Below are 24,877 nucleotides of genomic sequence, written 5' to 3'. Positions count from 1 at the left end.
CCTCATTTTACAGGTGAGAAAACTAAGGCACAGAGAGGTTAAGTAGCTTGCCTAATATCACACAGCTAGTAAATGGTAGAACTGAACTTTAAACCCAGTCTGTCTGGCTTCAGGGTTGATCCTGAATCACTTTTTATTACTTATTTTTATTTATAAAGTCAAATCCTTGAAATATTTAGACTATTTATTTTGCTTTTATTTCTTATCTGTCTATCCTTATTGAAGAATAACTGGCAGATAAAAAATGTGTTTAATTAAGGTATACAGCTTGATATTTTAATGTATGTATACACTGTGGAATAATAGTGACATTCAAGCTAATTAACACATCACTGTTTTGATTGCATCACTGTGAGTTCCCACTAATAAAATAGTTTACATGTTGTGTATGGATTTAAACTTCTAATATATATTCTTCTCATTTAATCCTTATAGTGATCCTAAGAGGTTAGAATTATCAATCCCATGTAACAGATGAGGAAACAGAGGCTCAGAGAGGTTAAGTGAGAAGCATCTTGAAAGATGAGTGTGAAAAGGCAATGAGGTCATCTGTTTTCACTCCAGGAGCCCACGTACTGTTGACGCCCTGTTTCTGGCTTTAGCTCTGCCTGGACATGGACAATCAGACCCAAGTCTCTGAATTCATCCTCCTTGGCCTCCCCCAGAAGCCCCTGCAGAGGCAGGTGCTCTTCAGCCTGTCCTGCATTCTGTATTTGAGTGGGTGCCTGGGGAATCTTCTTGCCATCCTGGCCATCATCTTGGACCCTCACCTCCACAGCCCCATGTATTTCTTCCTCAGCAACTTGTCTCTTCTTGACATCTGCTTTACCTCCACCACCATCCCCAAGATGCTGGTGAACCATCTGTGTGGGCTCACCACCATCTCCTTCTCAGCTTGCCTGGCCCAGATGTATTTTTTCATCACCTTTGGGGCAGCTGACAGCATGCTTCTCTCAGCCATGGCTTATGACCACTACCTGGCCATCTGCAGCCCACTGCACTACATGACAATCATGAGTGTCTTTCGGTGTACTTTGCTGGTGATGATACCCTGGATCTCAGCCAACCTCATCTCCATGGTCCATGCTATCCTGATGTCCTGCTTGTCCTTTTGCACCAATAGGATCCCACACTTCTTCTGTGACCTCAATGCTTTGATCAAGCTCTCCTGCTCTGACACCCAAGTCAATGAGATGCTGGTGTTGGTCCTTGGGGGCTCAGTGATTCTCATCCCTTTTGTGTGCATCATGGCCTCTTACTCATCTATTACTGTGGCTGGGTGGAAGGTGCTCTCAGTCCAGGGGAAATGAAAGCGTTCTCCACGTATGGCTCTCACCTTTGTGTTGTCTGTCTCTTCTATGGGACTATCACTGGGGTCTACTTCAACCCTGCATCCACACACACCACCCAGAGGGACATGGCAGCCACAGTGATGTACACCATGGTCACCACCATGCTGAACCCCTTCATCTACAGCCTGAGGAACTGAGATCTGAAGGGGGCCCTCAGGAAACTTTTCATTGGGAACCCCTTTGCTAAGCCTTTATGAGGATGCTTTTTAGACTCAATTAATTTTGAAAAAAAACTAATGTCTCCCAGTGTTAGAACTCAGGGTGGTTTTCTATTTTTTTTTTTTTAAACTAGAAGAAAAAGTTTTATTTTTCATTTAAGTACTTTATTTTTTACACAGAAGTAGAAATATAATGTTGTATACATGAAACTTATATGATGCTATAAACCCAGGTTATCTCAATAAACATAAATTAAAAAAAGAAAGGAGACATAAACATTATTTTAAAACAGAAAAAATCCACTCCTTGCCTGATTATCTTGGTCAAGTTATTTAAACTCATTTTGTCTTTGTTTCTTAAATTTGTGAAATAGGGATGCAGAAAGTACCTAACTCATACAGTTATTGTGAAAATTAATGACTCACACATATTCTTGTTTTTATAATCTTAGAAGACTACCAGGGGAAGTGTAAGTACTGACTAAATCTTAATCATTATTTGTTGTTGCTTAGTTGCTCAGTCGTGTCCGACTCTTTGCAACCACATGGACTGCAGCACACCAGGCTTCCCTGTCCTTCACTGTCTCCTGGAGCTTGCTCAAACTCATTGTCCATTGAGTCAGTGATGCCATCCATCTTGACCTCTGTCGTCCCCTTCACTTCCTGCCTTTAATCTCTCCCAGCATCAGGGTCTTTTCTAATGAGTTGACTTTTCACATCAGGTAGCCAAAGTACTGGAGCTTCAGCTTCAGCATCATTCCTTCCAATGAATATTAAGGATTGATTTCCTTTAGGATTGACAGGTTTGATCTCCTTGCAGTCCAAGGGACTCTGAAGAGTCTTCTCCAACACCACAGTTCAAAAGCATCAATTCTTCAGCATTCAGCCTTCTTTATGGTCCAACTCTTACATTCACACATGACTACTGGAAAAACCATAGCTTGACTATATGAACTTTTGTTGGCAAAGTAATCTCTGCTTTTTAATATGCTGCCTAGGTTGGTCATAGCTTTTCTTCCAAGGAGCAAGCATCTTTTAATTTCATGGCTGGCTGCAATCACCATCTGCAGTGATTTTGGAACCCAATAAAATTAAGTTTCTCTTTGTTTCCCCATCTATTTGCCATGAAGTGATGGGACCAGATCCCATGATCTTAGTTTTTTGAATGTTGAGTGTTAAGCCAGCTTTTTCACTCTCCTCTTTCATCAAGAGGCTCTCTAGTTTCCCTTTACTTTCTGCCGTAAGGGTGGTGTCATCTGCATATCTGAGGTTACTGATATTTCTCCCAGAAATCTTGATTCCAGTTTATGCTCATCCAGCCTGGAATTTTGCATGATGTACTCTGCATATAAATTAAATAAGCAGGGTGACAATATACAGCCTTGACATACTCCTTTCCTAATTTGGAACCAGTCCATTGTTACATGTCTGGTTGCTTCTTGACTTGCATGAGAATTTCTCAGGAGGCAGGTAAGGTGGTCTGGTATTCCCATCTCTTTAAGAATTTTCCACAGTTTGTTGTGGTCCACACAGTCAAAGGCTTTGGCATAGTCAATGCAGCAGAAGTTTTTCTGAAATTCTCTTGCTTTTTCTATGATCCAGCAGATGTTGGCAATTTGATCTCTGGTTCCTCTGCCTTTTTAAAATTCAGCCTGAACATCTGGAGTTTCTCAGGTCACCTACTATTGAAGCTTAGCTTGAAGAATTTTTGAAAACTACCTTGCCAGCATGTGAAATGAGTGGAATTGTGTGGTAGTTTGAACATTTTTTGGCATTGCCTCGCTTTGGGATTGGAATGAAAATTGACCTTTTCCAGTCATTTCCAAAACTGACCTTTTAGTCATTATAAACTACTTCTAATATAACTACTATTATTATAATGTTAAATAACATGCTCTAAATATTTTACTACCACTAACACTAATTTAGAAAACTAAAATAATTTTTATTTTTATTGGAGTATAGTTGCTTTACAATATTGTAGTAGTTTTTGCTGTACAGTAAGGTGAATCACCTAGGTGCATACATATATCCACTCCTTTTTGGAATTTCCTTCCCATTTAGGTCACCACAGAACATTGAGTAGAGTTCTTTGTGCTATACAGCAGGTTCTCATTAGTCATGTATTTTATTCACGTGTTTTTAAGGATTCACTTTGGCTGTTGTGTGAAGCATGGATTGTAAGGAGGCAGTGGTAAAAGCTGGGTCACCATTCAGGAAGCAGCTGCAGTAGCCTGGGAGAGAATTAAGGATGGTTGCATGTTCCCTCTTTCTTCAGAACTCAAAACAGATTCTGGCACCTCTGTCAGGGCTCTTCTAACTCACCCAAGCTGAGTCTAAGGCTCCCATAACACCACTGCACATGACGACAGCTCTTTGCATATGCGTCTGTCTTCTCCATCATACTTTGAACTTTCCAAGTCTAGGGCCATGTTTTACTGATTTCTGTGTCCCTGTCATTTCCTGTGGTGCCCATTGCTTGGTTAAAAATAATGAGCACCATTAACTGTTCTATTATTTGTAACAGGCATTTTACTAACCAGGATCTCCAAGTCCCAAGTCTGCAAAATTTCTCATAATCTTGTGAAATGTATAATATTAAGAACATTGCAAGTAGTGGGGGAAAAGCCATGATTCAAATACTTCTAATATATCCCTTTTAAGAACGTTTATCTCTTAGGATCCTAAATAAAATCTGATGGAGAAGGAAAAACATATTGGTCCTTTAGGATGCGTGTCACTTAAATTGTCAGGAATATGCCCAACTCAATAGCCATGAGGCCCACTAAGAGTCTGGAAGTAATAGTCAACTATACTAGGTCAGCAGGCTTTCAGCAGAATATTTTTCCAAAATAAATTTTTTTGAAAAACAACATTATATTGTACAGGAATAGAAATATAAAACAGTGGAACAGAGTAAGAGTCATGGAACAGACCCATGTATAAACAAACTTATTATATGCAAATCAGCAGGTTATTCATTAAATTGTATTGGTAGAACTAGTTAGCCCTTAAAAAATAAATTTTATCACAATGTGTCTATTACAATGACTAAAATCCAGAATTGTGATGTTGGAGAAGACTCTTGAGAGTCTCTTGGACTGTAAGGAGATCAAACCAGTCAATCCTAAAGGAAATCAATCCTGAATATTCATTGGAAGGACTGATGCTGAAGCTCAAGGTCCAATAATATGGCCACCTGAATCAAAGAGCTGACTCATTGGAAAGGACCCTGATGCTGGGAAAGATTGAAGGTAGGAGGAGAAGGGGACGACAGAAGACAAGATGGTTGGATGGCATCACTGACTGAATGGACATGAGTTTGAGCAAGCTCCAGGAGATAGTGAAGGACAGGGAAGCCTGGTGTGCTTCAGTCCTTGTGGTCACAAAGAGTCAGACACAATTGAATGACTGAACAACAAAATACAGAACATTGACAAACCAAATGCTGGCAAGGATTTGGAACCACAGAAATTCTCATTCACTTCTGATAGTGCAAAATGGTATAGCCACTCTAGAGGATAGTTTGGTGGTGTATTACAAAACTAAATATATTCTTACTATATAATCTAGTGATCACAATCAGTGAAGAGCCGACTCATGGGAAAAGACCCTGATTCTGGGAAAGATTGAAGGCAAAAGGCGAAGATGGAGGCAGAGGATGAGATGGTTAGCATCACCAACTCAATGGACATGAGTTTGAGCAAACTCCAGGAGACAGTGGAGGACAGAGGAGCCTGGCATGTTATAGTCCATAGGGTCATAAAGATTTGGACATGACTTAGCAACTGAACAACAAGAACAACAATCACACTTCTTGGCATTTACCCAAGAGAATTGAAAACAGGTTCACACAAAAACCTGCAGATATTAATAGTAGCTTTATCCACAATTGCCAAGACATGAAAGAACCAAGATGTCCTTGAATAGATAAGTGAATAAATAAAATGGGATACATCCAGACAACAGTATGTCATTCAGTGCCAAAAAGTAGAGTTATCAAGCCATGAAAAGGCATTGAGGAAACTTCCATGCACATTATTAAGTGAAAGAAGAACATCTAAAGAGGTCACATAATGTATAATTCAAACAACATGACAGGGCTTCTCTGGTGGTCCAGTGGTTAAGAATCTGCCTTGCAGTGTAGGAGACACTGGTTCAATCCCTGGTCCTGGCACATGCCATGGGACAACTAAGCCTGTGTGCCACAACTACTGAGGCCATGCTCTAGGGCCCGTGAGCCACAACTACTGAAGCCCTAGCACTTGTGCTCCATGACATGAGAAGCCATCGCAATGAGAAGCCGCTTGTGCCTCAACTAGAGAGTAGTCCCCACTCGCTGCAACTAGAGAAAGCTCACGTACAGCAACAAAGATCCAGCTCAGCAAAAAATATAAAAATAAATAATAAGAAAACCCACATTACATTTTGGAAAAGGCAAAACTATGGAGAGAGTAAAAAGATCAGTGGTTGCCAGGGAAGGACAGAATTTATCAGAGGGAGCAGGAAGGCAGAGCACCAATGGCTGGAAGCTCCAATAAAGAAACACTTTCATTTTTTGGAGGCAACTTGGGATGAAAGTGTATTGTCTTTGGGGACAGTCAGCAATGGGTTCAAGTCTTAACTCTGCCATTTTGACAGCTTCACCTTGAACAAGATGCTTGGCTTCTCTGCACCACAATGTTATCAATGAGCATTCTCAAGTTACACAAAATGAGTTGATAAAAGCAGGACATCTCTCATTATACTGATGAGAGGATTAAATCGTAGGAGGCACAGAGTAGGAAGACAATCAAATCTATATGTCATTTATCAGGAGAGCTGCTTGGGCAGGGCTAGGAATGATGAAAACTGATGACTTCCTTCCGTCCAGTAGCCGACCTCTCTATGTCTCACCTCACTTCAGGCACAGCTTCCATGCAGGGAGCCAGTTTCTCATCAGCGACTGAATTCATCCTCACTGGCTTCTCTAACTTCCTTCAGCATCTCCTGCCCACCTCCTTCCTGCTGTACCTGCTGATGTACCTGTTCACACTGCTGGGGAACCAGCTTATCATGGCCACCATCTGGAAGGAGCTCAGCCTCCACACCCTCACGTACCTTTTTCTGTGTGCCCTCTCCATTTCTGAGGTCTTCTACATCTTTGCCTCCATCCCACGCATGCTGGCTGACCTGCTCTCCACCTCACTGTGGTGGTCGTGCACTACGGCTTTGCTTCTGTCATCTACCTCAAGCCCAAGGGTCCCCAGTCTCTGGAAGGAGACACACTGAAGGGCATCACCTACGTGGTCTTCACTCTCTTCCTCAACCCCATCATCTTCAGTCTCAGGAACAAGGAGCTGAAGATCGCTGTGAAGAAGACCTTCCTTGGCAAACTCCACCCAGAAAAAAAAGTGATTGTGTGGGAGGAATTCCTTGGAAAAACTAAACTGGCTTATCAGATGCTAACAGTAGAAATGGCACCCTGCAAACATGTAATAGTACATGTTTGTCTAATGCCTTAAGACCTTAAAGAACCCTTATAGGCAACATGCAAATGTATCCAAAATGGTTAAACAGAATTAGGGTGGGAAGATGGATGAGATGATAGCACAGAGAAAGTCGGCTTCACTGAGTCCTATCTGTTGCAAGACCCTTTTTCAGGGAGCATTAAACCTGGAATCTGGGGGATTTCCCTGGTGGTCCAGTGGTTAAGAATTCACCTTGCAATGCAGGGAACATGAGTTCAATCCCTGGTCAGGGAACAAAGATTCCACATGCTTTGGAATAACTAAGCCCGTACCCCATACCTACTGAGTTTGTGTGCTCTGGAGACCATGTGCCACACTACAGAGTCTGTGCACTGCAACAAAAGATCCTGCAGGAAGCAGCAAAGATCACCTAAGCCACAACTAAAACCCAATTCAGTTAAATAAGTAAATATTAAAAATTTGGAATCTGTTCTCCTACCAGAAACAGTGGTCTAATTACTCCCATCAACATAAACACATATGGTAAAAGGAAATGGAAAAGTTCAAGCCTCCACCCTCCCTTGGGCAGCAACAGGTATCTACAACCCAACTTTTGTGAGGCTACAGAAGACTAAGCCAGATCAAAGAGTCCTAAATTTCAGCTTTGTGCATATTGAAATAAGCAGACTCAGAAAAAGTCAAGGAAATCTCCATATTTCAAGTGTGAATCTTGAGCAAGTGCAGAGAGACTGGGAAGTCTCTGTAGCTAATGCAAAGAAAGAAATCCCACCATGAGAGATCACCTGTTGTGTTAGATAGTGACATGGCACATGGGCCAGTGTGCAACGCTTTGGAGGAGCACAGTAACGAGTGCAGAGCCCAGGCTGAAAGTGTATCCCAAGGCAATGCTGGTTTAATGATTCCCCATGAACATGAGGGAGGATTTAAGGTTGATCATACTTCACAGTTTCTAGCAAATAGTAGAGGAAAAAGTGGAAGCAGTGACATATTTTATTTTCTTGGGCTCCACATCACTGTGGACAGTGTCTACAGCCATGAAATTAAAAGATGTTTGCTTCTTGGAATGAAAGCTATGACAAACCTAGACAGCATATTAAAAAGCAAAGACATCACTTTGCCAACAAATGTCTGTATAGTCAACCTTTTGGTTTTTCCAGTAGTCATGTATGGATGTGAGAGCTGGACTATAAGGAAAGCTGAGCGCTAAAGAATGGATGCTTTTGAACTATGGTGCTGGAGAAGACTCTTGAGAGTTCCTTGGACAGCAAGGAAATCAAACCAGTAAATTCTAAAGGAAATCAAACCTGAATATTCATTGGAAGTACTGTTGCTTCAGGAGACAGTGGAGGACAGAGGAGGCTACAGTCCATGGGGTTGCAAAGAGTTGGACACAACTTAGTGACTGAACAACAGCAGCAATACTTCGTAGTACTTATAATTTGCTGAAAATATGTGCATTTAGGAGAATGACATATCATACTGTATGACATCCCTTACAAGAGGAATTGTAAAAAGGTATTCACAAAAATAGAGAGTTGAATGGTGGTTTTCAGGGTTTGAAGGGAGAAAGACTTTGTACAATGTTGTTTAGGGGCCCAAATTTGAAGCCAGTCAATCAACCAGAAGATCAACAAGATTACAAATACAGCATTGCGAGTATAGACAATAATCAAGTATTATCAACTTCAAAGTTGCTGAGAGACTAGATCTTAATTGTTCCCACACCCCAAAAACAATGTGATAATTATGTGACATGACAGAGCTTTTAGCTAACACTGCAGTGGTAATCATATTGCAGTATACAAATATATGTCCAATGTACACTCTAAACTTACACATTATTATGTATCAACTTTATGTCAATTTTAAAAATGTCCCTTGACAAACTTATAGCATTTCAGAGTGTGAATTGATGCATTAAAAATGGAAATTTATAGTATTTTAATGGACACTCATTTATGATGGTACCATTTTGTACAACAATAAATGCAATTAAAATATGTAAGTAATGGTCAAATTAGCTAATGTTTTAAGAAAGTAAATGTGCATGAAAGTGAAAGTATAAATCACTATGTTCATGTATAAATTGAATAGTAAACTATACCTCATTTTCCTAAAGTTGAATTCAATCTTTCTCTATAACTTGAGCAGTAAGAACACCCCATGTTACCATGCAGCAGGAAGATGTGGAGAAAATTTCACTGTAACTTAGGATCTCCAAGCGTCCTCCTTTGTATAATATACTGCATGCTTCATGTTACACCTCAAATACATTATCTCATTACCACCTCACAATGGGGCATCAGGGCAGATAAATTCCCATCTACTTGACAGAGGGGAAAACTGAGCCTCAAAACTGTTGCATGACTCACCAAGATCACACACATCAGTAGAGTCAGACTTCCAATGGAGGACTTTTCTATCCCCACACCTCTCCACCCAATGCTTCACACACCAATTTCCTCCAGTGGGTTTTTTGTTTCCCCATCCAAGGAGAACCAGGCCATTTTCAGATCAAATGTACCAGCATCATAAGCCTTTTAAACCACAGGTGGGCAATTGAAGCCAACCATACCCTGGAGTGGGCACCTCAGATGGGAAAGAATCTGCCTGCAGTGCAGGAGATTCCTGGGTTGGGATGATCCCCTGGAGAAGGGCATGGCAACCCACTCCAGTATTCTTGCCTGGAAAATTCCATGGACAGAGGAGCCTGGCAGGCTACAGTCTATGGGGTCACAAAGAGTCGGACATGACTGAGTGACTGACACTTTCACTTTCACTTTTATACATTGGAGTGTGCATTGGGACACTGAGGGAATATTTCTATAGACTCAGTAGTTTAAAGGTCTGGTCTTGTAGAAATTCCTGAGTAACTCTTTTCATAGTGATGCTGAGATGCTCCCCTCCCCTGGCACCTGGACAAGAATACAAGCTAGGCTCTTTCATTTTCTTCATTAAAGGCCAACTTGACCTCTAATCTTATTAATACTAACATCTGCAGGGAAAGAAATCCTGGAATGTGATTGGGTATCCACACTGAGTCAGGCACCCAATGTCTGATTACAATTTTTTAGGCTATCAGCTTCTTGAGGTCAGGAAGTTTGTGCATTTTGCTCACCATCACACCCAACATCAACATGGCACTTGGAAGATATGGTCAGTTAACATATATTTCTTGGTTGGACCAATGCAATCCCCAGAACACTAAATAAAGCAGAATGTTGGCTTACAATTTTTACCATGTGAAAGACCTCATTGCCATCCAAAGCAGTGGGAAACAGTGTCTGAGAAGCTGTGTTTGAGGTCAGGATGACCTGGCTTAAATCCTGCCTCTCATTTCCCCACCGAATTAATGGACATTTTATAGACATATTCCACATATGTGTACATAATAGGATGTTCAGAGCCATGACATGTATATGTCACATTAGGTATATCCATTAATAAAGAACTGCTAAACAAATCTTGATTCATTCATACATGGAACACAGGCAGCCATTACGTTCATTTAATCCTTGGACTTCATTAGCATCCTCTGTCCCTGGGGATCCTCTCTAATATCACAGCTTTATGTACCTTGTGTACACAGATGATCCTCAATTTCTTATATTTATCCCTATCTGCTTGCCTACTCAGCATCTCCAAGTGGATATTTAGGAGGCATCTTGAACTTAACGTGTCCAAATTCTTCATGTTCTTGTTGCCTTTATCATCCTTTCTCTTTCTTTCTTCTCTGTCCCTCCCCCCCTCCCCAACTCCTTCCCTTCCTTATCTTCTTTCTCTTCTTTTCCATGTCTCTTTTCCTCTCTCACTCTCTCCCTCTTTTCCTCCCCTTTCCCCTTCTCCTCCCCATCCCACCCCTCCTTGTTTCTCTTCTTCTTCTTCTCCCTTTGTCCTCCTCTACTTTTGGGGGATGATGAAAATGGTCTAAAACTAGATACACATGGTGGTTGAATAATACTGTAAGCATGCTAAATGTCACCAAATTATTCACTTTAAAGTGGTTAAAGTTGTATGAATTTCACCTCAAAAATAAAACAAAGCCCCTGCCCCCAACACAGTGAAATCCCACAATACTACTCTTATTTTATGGGTTTGTGTTTGTCCACATGCCCCATGCACATAGAGGTCTGTAAGGATGCCCATAAAATCTATTATCCTGATCACACAGCTGGCCATTGAATGACTTTTAGCCTTATCTATAGCATCTCCATTATTTAATAGAAGAATCACAGTTTTGTATTTCTTTTAAAATTTTGAAGGACATTTGATTAGGCTAATGATATGAATGGGGAAGAAAAACAATAGAGAGGCACATGAAGCAGCTTCCTCAGCCCTAGTGAGCAATGGCAGGGCTGCTCTCTTGCCAATGTCAGCAGCCAGAGCCCTAAATCCCAAATTTGAGAGCATTAGACTCTGCTCAAGGCCCTGAGATAATTGACTCACACCTGACCAGCAGGGAGACAGGGAAAGTGAGGACAGTCTCCCTGAGGTTGCCCAATGCTTCCTGGAGTCCCCAGGGGTCCCAGCATCCTTGTACCAGAGGACAGATGCAGAGTCAGTGGGACCACAGAGGGAGATGGTGGCAGGCAGGAGCAGAGGCAGCATAAATAATAGAGGTGAGGCTCAGTAAACCACCCCCACCTGCTTGGCATGATCAGGGTGGCAGGCTCCTTGCCTTGCAGCCCTCACCTGTAAGGTCCTCGTCTACAGGGAAACACCAAACCAGGACCTTCAGTTGGAGTGAGGCAGAACCAGATACAGAGCTTGGAACCCAGGTGAGTCATATTCCAATGCTTCCAGTTGACCAGGAGAGAACTGGGGAACCTGTTGCTGCTTGGAGAACCCACACTATTTATAAAACTCTTTGTCTAATTTGAATCTATGAGTAGGTGTGGAGGTCAGGGCTCCACTTCTTGGCTTCAGAGTAACATGGTGGTTACTTTGCCAGACAAGTGAGGAAACTGAGGTGCCAAGAGAAGAGCTACCTCTCTATCTTACCCAGAACAGCTGTCCAGCTATATTCTCTCTGAATCAGCCAAAAACCAATGGTAAAATGATTGTGAGGAGGCAGGGAAGAGAAACAGGAAGATTTAGGATTGAGAGGCTGCAATCATCCCCTGAGGGTATAAAGTTTTAATATCAGGAAGGCACCAGGGTGGACAGGTGCTGTGATGGTAAGGAGTCAAGGATGAAAATAGGGAGGATAAAGGGAGGCAGCAGGTGGCTGAGATGGGAAGGAGGGGATACAGAGAGGGGAACACAAACAGCTTCATGAGAAGAGAGAGCCAGGATGGGGGCAGACAGGTAAGGCAAGTTGGAGACAACACAGACCTACCACCAGGGGTGGTTCTCCTCCACAGGGGACACTGTGCAATACCTGAGATACCTCTGATTGTCACAGTTGGAGATGTTATTGGCATCTAGAGAGTGACAAGGATGCTGCTCAACATCTAATGCCCAGGGCAGCCCCCAACCATAGAAAATGATCAGCCCCTAATGTTTCTGATGCTAAGATGGAAAACCCTTCTGCAGTGGTATGTGTAGACAGCGTTTGTCCATAGGTGGGTTTGACCTCTGAGTTCTGAGTGGGGACTTGTCCCTCTGTGAGTTCTTTTAAGTGCCACATAGCCCAGTCACACTCCTTCTCTGGGGCTGTTCAGTTTAATTGCAGAGGAACCCCTAAGTGTTCTCCTGGTGAATCAATGACAAAAGATATCAGTTCACCTCTCTACCATCCTGAACTCACACCCATCTTGGTTCTAATGCTTCTTTTTACTTTAAAAAATTAGGAGACTTTACTTCTTGGAGCAGTTTTAGGTTTACAGAACACTGAACAGATAGTGTAGAGGATTTCCACATACCCTTTCTCTTCCTGCACACAGCTTTCCCTATTATTATTCTTTAAAAAAAATTTGGAAGATAATTGTTTACAGTATTGTGCTAGTTTCTGCCATGCATCAACATGAATCAGCCACAGCTATGCATATGTCTCCTCGCTCTTGAACCTCTCTCCCATCTCCCACCACATCCCACTCTCAAGGCAGCAGTGGAGATGCAGACAGAGAGAACAGGTTTTGTGGATGTAGTGTGGGAGGGAGAGGATGGGACAAACTGAGACAGTACCGTGGAAATATATACATTACCATATGTAAAACAGATAGCCAGTGGGAATTTGCTGTGTAGCACAAGGAACTCAACTCTATTATTAATATCATGCATAAGTGAGGTACATGTGTTACAGTTGCTGAACCAACACTGGCACAGTATTATTAAATAAAGCCCACAGTTTATGTTAGGATTCACTCTTGGTGCTGTATATCCTAAGAGTTTTGAGTAATGTACAATGTTATGTATCCACCATTATAGTGTGATATGGAGTTGTTTCACCACCTTAAAAAAAAAAATTCCACCTATTCATCTCTCTCTCTCCTCCTGAGTACTGAAAACCATAGTTTTGCCTTTTCCCAGAATGAACAGAAGCCAATCTCAGCTGTGTTCTGCATCCCCATCATCCCAAAATGTATATACGCAGCCCTGAACCAACTCCCCAGGACATAGTGAGCTCTTGTCTTCTTATAGTTCCTATCTATTTATTCCTGGCCGTGGACTCTTGTCATCTGAATTAATATAAGGAGGTAGTGGGTGGATGGTCTGGTACGGTGAAGCTAACAGTTTCCTTGTCTTGGAAGTGGCTCTGACATTCATTAACAGCTAGAAATAAGTGGTGAATATAATAGAGAAGTTAGGAGAAGATAGACTTTGGGGTCATTCAGATATAGGTCAGATCCTGGCTCCCTTACTCAAGAGTCATGGTCCCTTTGACAAGTGATGTGTCCTCTGTGGAATGCAGCCACCACTTCTGGAAAACAGGGATCAATAGCCGGTGCCTCACAATACTGGGGTAAAGATTTCATAAGAAACACATGGGTACAGGTGCCAACATCCAGTAAATGGTAGTTATTCTTATCAAGAACCCCAAACCCAGTGCCAGAGAGAGTTGCATCTCCAAGATGACACATTATAACAGCAGTCATAAAAAAGTTAGAAGCAAGGACTTGAGACCCACTCAGGAGTTGTTTCAGAAGCACACAGGAATGAATGACGAAATCGGTTTTGGGAATAGATGTCCAGGAAGGCTATGTAGGGAAGATGACACTTAAACTGAGTCTTAAAAATGAACAGGTAGAGTAGCATTGACAAGTATACAGTACCATGTTTAAAACAGATAGCTAGTGGGAAGCTGCTGTATAGCACAGGGAGCTCAACTTGATGCTCTGTCATGACCTAGAGGAGTGGGATGGGGGAGTGGGAGGGAGGTTCAGGATGGAAGGGATATATGTATACATATAGCTGATTTCCTGATGGCTCAGATGATAAAGAATCTGTTCACAATGTGGGAGACTCAAGTTCAGTCTTTGGAACAGGAAGGTCCCCTGGAGAGGGGAATAGCTACCCACTCCAGCATTCTTGCCTGGAGAATTCCATAGACAGAAGAACCTGGTGGGCTATAGTCCATGGGGTCACAAAGAGTTGGACATGACTAAGCAACTAACACTTTCACTTTTTCTTTTCATAGCTGATTCATGTTATTGTACAGCAGAGCCTAACACAACTGTTGTAAAGCAATTAAAATTTGATTAAGCTTTTTATTTTGTGTTGGGATAAAGTTGATTAGCAATATTGTGATAGTTTCAGGTGGACAGCAAAGGGACTCAGCCGTACATATACATGTCTCCATTCTTCTCCAAATCCCTCTCCCATCCAGCCCGGCACATAACATTGAGCAGAGTTCCTTGTGCTATACAGTAGGTCCTTATTGGTTATTCATTTTAAATAAAGCAGTGTACATGCTGATTCCAGACTCCCTAACTATCCCTTCCCTTTATCCTAAAAATACACCCCTCCCCCCCCCAAAAAAATTAATGAATAGATATTTGCCAGTTGGAAAAGGGGAGGGACCAACATTTGGGTAAAATGAGCAGCTTAGGGATTACTACTGTTCTCTGTATATCATTGGTTCTTAACTGGGGGTGACTTTGCCCCCCCCCCCCCCCACCTTGGGGACATTGACAATGTCAGGAGACATTTTTGGCTGTCACTACTGAGCAGGGGCTACTGGCATCTGGGTAGTAGAGATCAGGGATGCTGCTAAGCACCTCACAGTGCACAGCATGGCCACTACCCCCAACAGCAAAGAATGATCTTGCCCCAAATATTACAAAAGCTTGCACTGGATGTTGGAGAGCTAGAGAAAGCACAGCCCACAGGATCTTGATCTCATCCATTCAGACTCCTCTTGTAGGCTCTTGTTCCCAAGTTGTTGGCTTTGACTTACCCCATCTAGGATCTCAGAGTATTAGGACTGAGTGGGGCCATCCTGGGGATCTGTAAACAAATGCTTACCCAGAAGTGAGAAAAAGAAGCAAGTGACTCCAAGGGAGGGAGGCTAAGAAACTCTGGAAACTGATGATATTTGGGGAATGCAGCCTCCAGTCACCAAAGTTTTGTTCTCAACCTGTTGAGACTTGATCTAAAATGTGAGTCCATTGATCAGGCATTCATTACATTGTTGTGTAATGCACAAAACAAAATTTACCATTTTCTCCATTTTATAACATACAATTAATTCAGTTGCAGTAAATATATTCATGATGTGCAACTTCCATCTGTATCTATTTCCAGAACTTTCTCAGCATCCACAAAGGAAACTCCATACCCATTAGCGGTCACTCCCCTTTCTTCCCTTCCCCAGCCCCTGGCAACCACTGATATGTTTTAAATTCCTACATGAATGCAAACTCTACTCACATGAGTGCAAACATGGAAACAACCTGAATGTTCATTAGGGAATTTGGGACGGACAGGTACACACTGTTATATTTAAAGTGGATCATCAACAAGGACCTACTGTATAGCTCAGGGAACTCTGCTCAATGTTATGTGGGAGCCTGGATGACGGGAGAGTCTGGGGGAGAATGCATGTATGTATATGCATGACTGAATCCCTTTGCTGTCCATCTGAAGCTACAATACTGTTAATCAACTATAATCCAAACTAAAATTATATAGTTATAACAGCTATAATGCAAAATAAAAGTTTAATTAAAAAATACTCACTCATATGGATAGATCAGCCAAACAGAAAATTAGCAAGGAAACACAAACTTTAAATGATACAGTGGACCAGTTAGACCTAACTGATATCTATAGGACATTTCACCCCAAAATAATACATTTCACCTTTTCTCAAGTGCACACAGAACATTCTCCAGGACAGATCACATCCTGGGCCATAAATATAGCCTTAGTAAATTTTAAAAAATTGAAATTATTTCAAGCTTCTTTTCTGATTATAATGCAGTAAGATTAGATGTCAAGTACAGGGAAAAAACGATTAAAACATATGGAGGCTAAACAACACGCTTCTGAATAACCAACAAATCACAGAAGAAATCAAAAAAAGAACTCAAAATATGCATAGAAACAAATGAAAATGAAAAAAAAGGACAATTCAAAACCTATGGGATTCAGTAAAAGCAGTGCTAAGGGGAAGGTTCATAGCAATACAAGCTTACCTCAAGAAACAACAGAAAAATCAAATAAATAATCTAACTCTACACCTGAAGCAACTAGAAAAAGAAGAAATTAAGAACCCAAGGGTCAGTACAAGGAAACAAATCATAAAAATTAGGGCAGAAATAAATGAAAAAGAAACAAAGGTGACTATAGCAAAAATCAACAAAACTGAAAGCTGGTTCTTTGAGAAGATAAATAAAATATACAAACCATTAGCCAGACTCATCAAGAAAAAAAAGGGAGAAGAATCAAATCAACAAAATCAGAAATGTAAATGGAGAAATCACAACAGACAACACAGAAATATGAAGGATCATAAGAGACTACTATCAGCAATGATATGCCAATAAAATGGACAACTTGGAAGAAGTGGACAAATTCTTAGAAAAGTATAACCTTCCAAAACTGTACAAGGAAGAAATAGAAAATCTTAACGGACCCATCACAAGCACAGAAATCGAAACTATAATCAAAAATCTTCCAACAAACAAAAGCCCAGGACCAGATGGCTTCACAGGTGAATTCTACCAAAAATTTAGAGAAGAGCTAACACCTATCCAACTCTTCCAGAAAATTGCAGAGGAAGGTGGGCTGCCAAACTCATTCTATGAGGACAACATCACCCTAATACCAAAACCAGACAAAGACACCACAAAAAAAGAAAACTATAGGCTAATATCACTGATGAACATAGAGGCAAAAATCCTCAACAAAATTCTACCAAACAGAATCCAACAACATATTTAAAAGATCATGACTAAGTGGGCTTTATCCCAGGGATGCAACGATTCTTCAGCATTCACAAATCAATCAATGTGATACACCACATTAACAAATTGAAAGATAAAAAACATATAATTATCTCAATAGATGCAGAGAACGCCTTTGACAAAGTTCAATATCCATTTATGATAAAAACCTCTCCATAAAGCAGGCATAGAAGGAACATACCTCAACATAATAAAATCCATATATGATAAACCCACAGCAAACATTATCTTCAATGGTGAAAAACTGAAAGCATTTTCCTAAAGTCAGGAACAAGACAAGAGTGCCCACTCTCACCAATACTATTCAACATAGTATTGAATAAAATACTTAGGCATAAATCTACCTAAAGAAACAAAAGACATATATATAGAAAACTATAAAACACTGATGAAAGAAATCAAGGATGACACAAATAGATGGAGAAATATACTATGTTCGTGGATCAGAAGAATCAATATAGCGAAAATGAGTATACTACCCAAAGCAATCTATAGATTCAATTTACCTTATCAAGCTACCAATGGTATTTTTCAGAGAACTAGAACAAACAATTTCACAATTTGTATGGAAATACAAAAAACCTCTAGTAGCCAAAGCAATCTTGAGAAAGAAGAATGGAACTGAAGGAATCAACCTGCCTGACTTCAGACTATATTACAAAGCTGCAGTCATCAAGACAGTAAAGTACTGGCACAAAGACAGAAATATAGATCAATGGAACAAGTAGAAAGCCCAGAGATAAATCCACAGACCTATGGACACCTTATCTTTGACAAAGGAGGCAAGAATATACAATGGAAAAAAGACAATCTCTAACAAGTGGTGCTAGTAAAACTGGTCAACCACTTGTAAAAGAATGAAACTAGAACACTTTCTAACACCATACACAAAAATAAACTCAAAATGGATTAAAGATCTAAACATAAGACCAGAAACTATAAAACTCCTAGAGGAAAACATAGGCAAAACACTCTCTGACTTAAATCACAGCAGGATCCACCTGCTGATCCACCTCCCAGAATATTGGAAATAAAAGCAAAAATAAACAAATGGGACCTAATTAAACTTAAAAGTTTTTGCACAATGAAGGAAACTATAAGCAAGGTGAAAAGACAGCCTTCAGAATGGGAGAAAATAATAGCAAATGAAGAAACTGACAAAGAATTAATCTCAAAAATATACAAGGAAATCCTGCAGCTCAATTCCAGAAAAATAAACTACCCAATCAGAAAATGGGTCAAAGAACTAAACAGACATTTATCCAAAGAAGACATACAGATGGCTAACAAACACAGGAAAAGATGCTCAACATCACTCATTATCAGAGAAATGCAAATCAAAACCACAATGAGGTACCATCTCACTCTGGTCAGAATGGCTGCTATCAACAAGTCTACAAACAATAAATGCTGGAGAGGGTGTGGAGAAAAGGGAACTCTCTTACACTGTTGGTGGGAATGCAAACTAGTACAGCCTCTGTAGAAAACAGTGTGGAGATTCCTTAAAAACCTGGAAATAGAACTGCCATACAACCCAGCAATCCCACTTCTAGGCATACACACTGAGGAAACCAGAATTGAAAGAGACACGTGTACCCCAATGTTCATTGCAGCACTGTTTACAATAGCTAGGACATGGAAGCAACCTAGATGTCCATCAGCAGATGAATGGATAAGAAAGCTGTGGTACATATACACAATGGAGTATTATTCAGTTATTAAAAAGAATGCATTTGAATCAGTTCTAATGAGGTGGATGAAACTGGAGCCTATGATAGAGAGTGAAGTAAGTCAGAAAGAAAAACACCAATATAGTCTATTAACGCATATATATGGAATTTAGAAAGATGGTAACAATGACCTTATATGTGAGACAGCAAAAGAGACACAGATATAAAGAACAGACTTTTGGACTCTGTGGGAGAAGGTGAGGGTGGGCTGATTTGAGAATAGCATTGAAACATGTATATTACCTTATGTGAAATAGATCACCAGTCCAAGTTTGATGCATGAAACAGGGCACTCAAAGCCAGTACACTGGGACAACTCTGAGGAATCGGATAGGGAGCAAGTTGGGAGAGGAGTTCAGGATGGGGAACACATGTACACTCATGGCTGATTCATGTCAATGTATGGCAAAAACCACCACAATATTGCAAAGTATTAGCCTCCAATTAAAATTAATTAATTAATTAAAAATTTTTTTAAAGAAAAAAATAGATGATTGGGTAAAAAAAAATTGGTCTATCCATAAAGGGATATTGTTTGGCTATGAAAAGGTGTGAAGTTCTTCATATATGCATTCAAATGCATTCTTCAATGTGGATGAACCTCAGAAATACTATGTTGAGTGAAAGAAGCCAGACCTCAAAAGCTACACAGTGTATGAGTCCATATTGCCCAGAGCAGGCCAAACCACAGAGGTGGAAAATAGACTGGTATTTTTGTGCCTTTACACTTGACATTGTCTAATAATACAGATCACATAAAAATTGGTACTTTATTTATAAAGAGATAATGAAATCTCATTAAACTGAAGTTACTGAGCACACAAAATATACATGTACTCATTTAGTGTATGGATTTAATTATCATAGATAGCACCTATTGTTTTCCAGGCCATAGTCCAAGAATAATTCATTAACTTCTCAAAAACTTCTTTGAGACAGGTATAGAGAAACAGAGGCACAGAGAGGTGAACAAATTGCTCAGTTTCACACAGTGGGAAGAGCAGGGATTTGAAGTCTGTCAGCTGACTCTCTCATCCTTTTGTCAGATGGCTGTGTTGCATTGCCTCAGAACACACAGATAGGCTCATGGGATCTGGAAAACAACTAGAACATTATTTTTACACAGTGTCTTGCCTCAGATTCATTGCATGAATAACTCAACTCCAGAGGAGAAATCTGATTGATGAACATTAAGTTAGAGATGTGCACAGGTCCAAATGACCATAGCCATGGAATAGGGATGTCTCATGGTATTTGACATCCAGGCAAATCCCAAACCAGTCCATCCTGAAGGAAATCAATCCTAAATATTCATTGGAAGGACCGATGCTGAAGCTGAAGCTCCAATACTTTAGCCACCTGATGCAAAGAGCTGACTCATTAGAAAAGACCCTGATGCTGGGAAAGATTGAAGGCAGGAGAAGGGGATGACAGAGGATGAGATGGTTTGGTGGCATCACTGACTCAATGGACATGAGTTTGAGCAAGCTCCAGGAGATGGTGACAGACAGAGAAGCCTGGCGTGCTGCAGCCCATAGGGTTGCAAAGAGTCGGACACGACTGAGCAACTGAACGACAACAACAGCAACATGGTATTTGAAGCTCTGAAAAAACAAGACTTATCAGAAGGGAGTAGAAGGGCAGAGCAGCAATGGTTGGAAGCTTTTTCCATTTTTGGAAGATGTAGAAGTGATAGAAAGGTAGAGTCTTTGGGGACAGCTAGGCATGGGTTCTGCCATTTTGACAGCTGCACCATAAACAAGTTGCTTAGACTCTCAAGTATTTTCAATGTGTATTCTCAAGATACTTTGTGCTTAGTCACTCAGCTGTGTCTGACTCTTTGTCACCCCATGGACTGTAGCCCACCTGGTTCCTCTGTCCATGGGGATTCTCCAGGCAAGAACACTGGAGTGGGTTGCCATGCTCTCCTCCAGGGTATCTTCCCAAACCAGGAACTGAACCCAGGTCTCCTGCATTGCAGGCAGATTCTTTACCATCTGAGTAACCAGAAAAGCCCAAGAATACTGGAGTGGGTAGCCTAACCCTTCTTTGCTGCTGCTGCTAAGTCGCTTCAGTCGTGTCCGACTCTGTGCGACCCCATAGACGGCAGCCCACCAGGCTTCCCCATCCCTGCGGTCCTCCAGGCAAGAACACTGGAGTGGGTTGCCATTTCCTTCTCCAATGTATGAAAGTGAAAAGGGAAAGTGAAGTCGCTCAGTCATGTCCAACTCTTAGCGACCCCATGGACTGCAGCCCACCAGGCTCCTCCACCCATGGGATTTTCCCAGCAAGCATACTGGAGTGGGATGCCATTTAGACAGTGATAAAAACAGCACACACACACCCTCCTCCCCCACAATATTGATGAGAAGATTAAATCATACGAGGCACAGCCTAGGAATTCAGCCAAGGTCACCTGTCATTTATTAGGATCAGGAGCAGCCCCTGGGGCAGAGCCAGGAATTATGGAAGCTGAAGACTTCCTTCCATCCACTAGCTGACCTCTCCATGTCACACCTCACTTCAGGAACAGCCCCCATGCAGGGAGGCAACTTCTCATCAGCAGCTGAATTCATCCTCATCGGCTTCTCCACCTTCCCCCACCTTCAGCTGATGTTCTTCCTGCTCTTCCTGCTGATGTACTTGTTCACGCTGCTGGGGAACCTGCTCATCATGGCCACCGTCTGGAGGGAGCACAGCCTCCACACCCCCATGTACCTCTTCCTGTGCGCCCTTTCCATCTCCGAGATCCTCTACACCTTTGCTGTCATTCCACGCATGCTGGCTGACCTGCTCTCCACTGACCACTCCATTGCTTTGAGAGCCTGTGCCAGCCAGATGTTCTTCTCCTTCACGTTTGGCTTCACCCACTCCTTCCTGCTCACCGTCATGGGCTATGACCGGTACGTGGCCATCTGCCACCCCCTCCGCTACAACGTGCTCATGAGCCCCCGAGGCTGCGCCTGCCTGGTGGCCTGGTCCTGGGCTGGAGGATCAGTCATTGGCTTGGTCGTGACGGTAGCCATTTTCCAACTAACGTTCTGTGGATCGAATGACATCCATCATTTTGTTTGCCATGTGCAGGCTCTTTTGAAGTTGGCCTGTGGAGAAAATGTCTCCATTCTGGCCATGGGCTTAGGACTTGTGTGTATCGCTGCCCTGCTGGGCTGCTGTCTCCTCATCCTCTTGTCTTACGCCTTCATCGTGGCCACCATATTGAAGATCCCTTCAGCCGAGGGCCGGCACAAAGCCTTCTCCACATGCGTGTCCCACCTCACTGTGGTGATAGAGCACTATGGCTTTGCCTCTGTCATCTACCTCAAGCCCAAGGGTCCCCAGTCTCTGGAAATAGACACCTTGATGGGCATCACCTACACGGTCCTCACTCCCTTCCTGAGCCCCATCATCTTCAGTCTCAGGAACAAGGATCTGAAGATCGCCATGAAGAAGACCTTCCTCAGCAAACTTTAGCCAGCGAGGGGGGGGGGGGGGGGGAGGATTGATTATCTGGGAGGAATTCCTTGGAAATAATTAAATCGGGTTACCAGAGGCTACTATTAGAGATGGCACCCTGTAAGCACGTAATAGCCTATATTTGCCTAATGCTGTATGGTTTATAAAGACGCTTGTAGGCAACATTCAAATGTTTGCAAAACTGTTAAACATCATTCTCCATATATTCTTGGTGGAAAGATGTATGTGATGATAACACTGAGAAAGTCAGATTCATTGATTCCGATTTCTTGCACAACACATTGTCAGGTAGCATTAAACCTGGAATTTGTTCTTCTGCCAGAAACCAGGGTGATCTAATTACTCCCATCACCATAAACCCAATTGCTAAGAGAAAAGTGATAGCTTACAGTGAATGATGTTGGATTCATGATCTCTGAAGAAGAAGATAAAGCTTCGGGGACCAGGCTTGATCACTCAGAGTTTTTGTGTGGCAGAAGTTTTATTACAGTGAAAAGGGACAGAGAACACTTCTGACATAGACATCAGAAGGGGAATGGAGAGTGTCTCACTTGCTAGTCTTATCAAGGCTTTATATACTTTTATTAGAGCCACTCCCACAACATAAGTTATCTTGTCATTTTAAGATAACAAGATTAGTCACAAGGTTCTTGTTAGAAAGGAGAAACATGTCCTCCAATAGTTGTCCATTGTTGTTATATAATCATTAGTACAGAGCATAAGGAAAAAGATACTTTTGAGCAAGATGTGTTATTTTGTTTTTGTAATCACTAGCTCTGGGCTTAAAGAAAGTTAATCTTAAAGATTATTGTCATAACAACTCAGAATTTAAGAAGAAATGTCTTATGTGACTAAGACAAAGCAATGTAGAAAAAACAGTTTGTCCCTTTTCTCTTCTCAAGAGCCCCACATCCCTTTCTCCTCCCTGGGGACTCTAGACTTCTTATCAACCTACCCTGGACTTCTTATCAACTCTGTCAAAAGGAATAGATCAAGCCTCCACCCTCCTCTGGGCAACAACATTGCCACAGCACAAATTTTGTGAGGCTACAAAAGCTTAAGCCAGATTACAGTAGAGGAAAGCAAAACACCCCTGAATTTTAACATTGCATGGATCTGTGCAGTAGCAGTTAGAAACAGTAATAAGCAGCCTCAGAAAAAGTCAGGGAAACCACCACATTTTAAATGTGAATCTTGAGCAGCTGTAGAGAGACGTCTCCAGATTTGAGTTAAGGAAAAAAAGTCCCACCATAAGAAATCACTTTCTCTGTGAGAGAGTGACATTGCACACAAGTCAATGTGGAACTGTTTGTTGAACAGTGACGAGTGCAGAGCCCAGGATTAAATTTATTCCTTAGTCACAATGTGTAATGATATCCCTTGGGTATGAGGGGAGGATTTAAAGTTGACCACACATAATAGTACTTAGAATTTGTTGAAAGCATGTGTATTCAAGAGAATGACAAATACAACATAATATCTCTTATAAATGGAATCTGAAAAAGATGAACTCATAAAAAACAGAGAGTGGAATGTTGATTACCAGGGAATGAGAGGTGGGGGAAGTGGGGAGATGTTGTCTAAGGGCACAAACTTGCATCCAGTAGATCAACCAGAAGATAAATAAGTTCTGGGGGTCTAAAGTACACCACAGTGATCATAGACAATAATAATGTATTAGAAATTTCAACACCCCACTCCTGTACTCTTGCCTGGAAAATCCAGGGACGGAGGAGCCTGGTGGGCTGCAGTCCATGGGATCGCTAAGAGTCAGACACAACTGAGCGACTTCACTTTCACTTTTCACTTTCATGCATTGGAGAAGGAAATGGCAACCCACTCCAGTGTTCTTGCCTGGAGAATCCCAGGGATGGTGGAGCCTGGCGGGCTGCTGTCTATGGGGTCGCACAGAGTCGGACACGACTGAAGTGACTTAGCAGTAGCAGTAGAATTTTCAAAGTTGCTAAGGCTCTAGATCTTAATTGTTCCACCACAAAAAGTTATGATAATTATGTGATATGATAGGTGTGTTGGTTAACACTGCAGGGATAATCATATTGTGATAAATAAATGTATCAAATCATACTGCATACCATAGACTTATATGATGTTATCTGTCAATCATATCTCAATGTTTAAAAAAGTTTCATTTACAAAGTTAAATTGTTTTGGAATATGAATTTTTACAGCTATTTAAAATAACAATTTATAACACTTAATGGACACTAAGTTATGGTGATACTGCTACACACAACAACAATCATGAAACCACGAATGTGTGGTCAGTCATGTCCAACTCCTTGTGAGTCCACAGGCTGTAGCCCATAGGCTCCTCTGTCCATG

At 41.5% G+C, this 24,877-nt stretch overlaps 1 protein-coding gene and 1 pseudogene across 1 annotated transcript; both read left to right on the top strand.

Annotated features, from left to right (window-relative positions):
* The first annotated feature begins 591 nt into the window (after nt 1–591).
* On the top strand, nt 592–1,549 carry LOC147368213 (olfactory receptor 1f45-like; annotated as a pseudogene).
* A 19,902-nt stretch (nt 1,550–21,451) lies between these two features.
* LOC147368212 (olfactory receptor 10H1-like) lies at nt 21,452–23,075 on the top strand. The gene has a single exon (XM_086413431.1). It carries the CDS (start codon nt 21,569–21,571, stop codon nt 22,529–22,531), a length of 963 nt encoding a protein of 320 aa, XP_086269557.1. The 5' UTR covers nt 21,452–21,568; the 3' UTR covers nt 22,532–23,075.
* The last annotated feature ends 1,802 nt before the right edge of the window (nt 23,076–24,877 follow it).

Source organism: Bos grunniens, chromosome 7, assembly GCF_055505025.1.
Source record: "Bos grunniens cultivar Pamir isolate PY7600 chromosome 7, Bosgru_T2T1.0, whole genome shotgun sequence".
Taxonomy (NCBI): domain Eukaryota; kingdom Metazoa; phylum Chordata; class Mammalia; order Artiodactyla; family Bovidae; genus Bos; species Bos grunniens.
The sequence above is the reverse complement of the archived record's forward strand: the minus strand, read 5'-3'. Positions and strand labels throughout refer to the sequence as shown.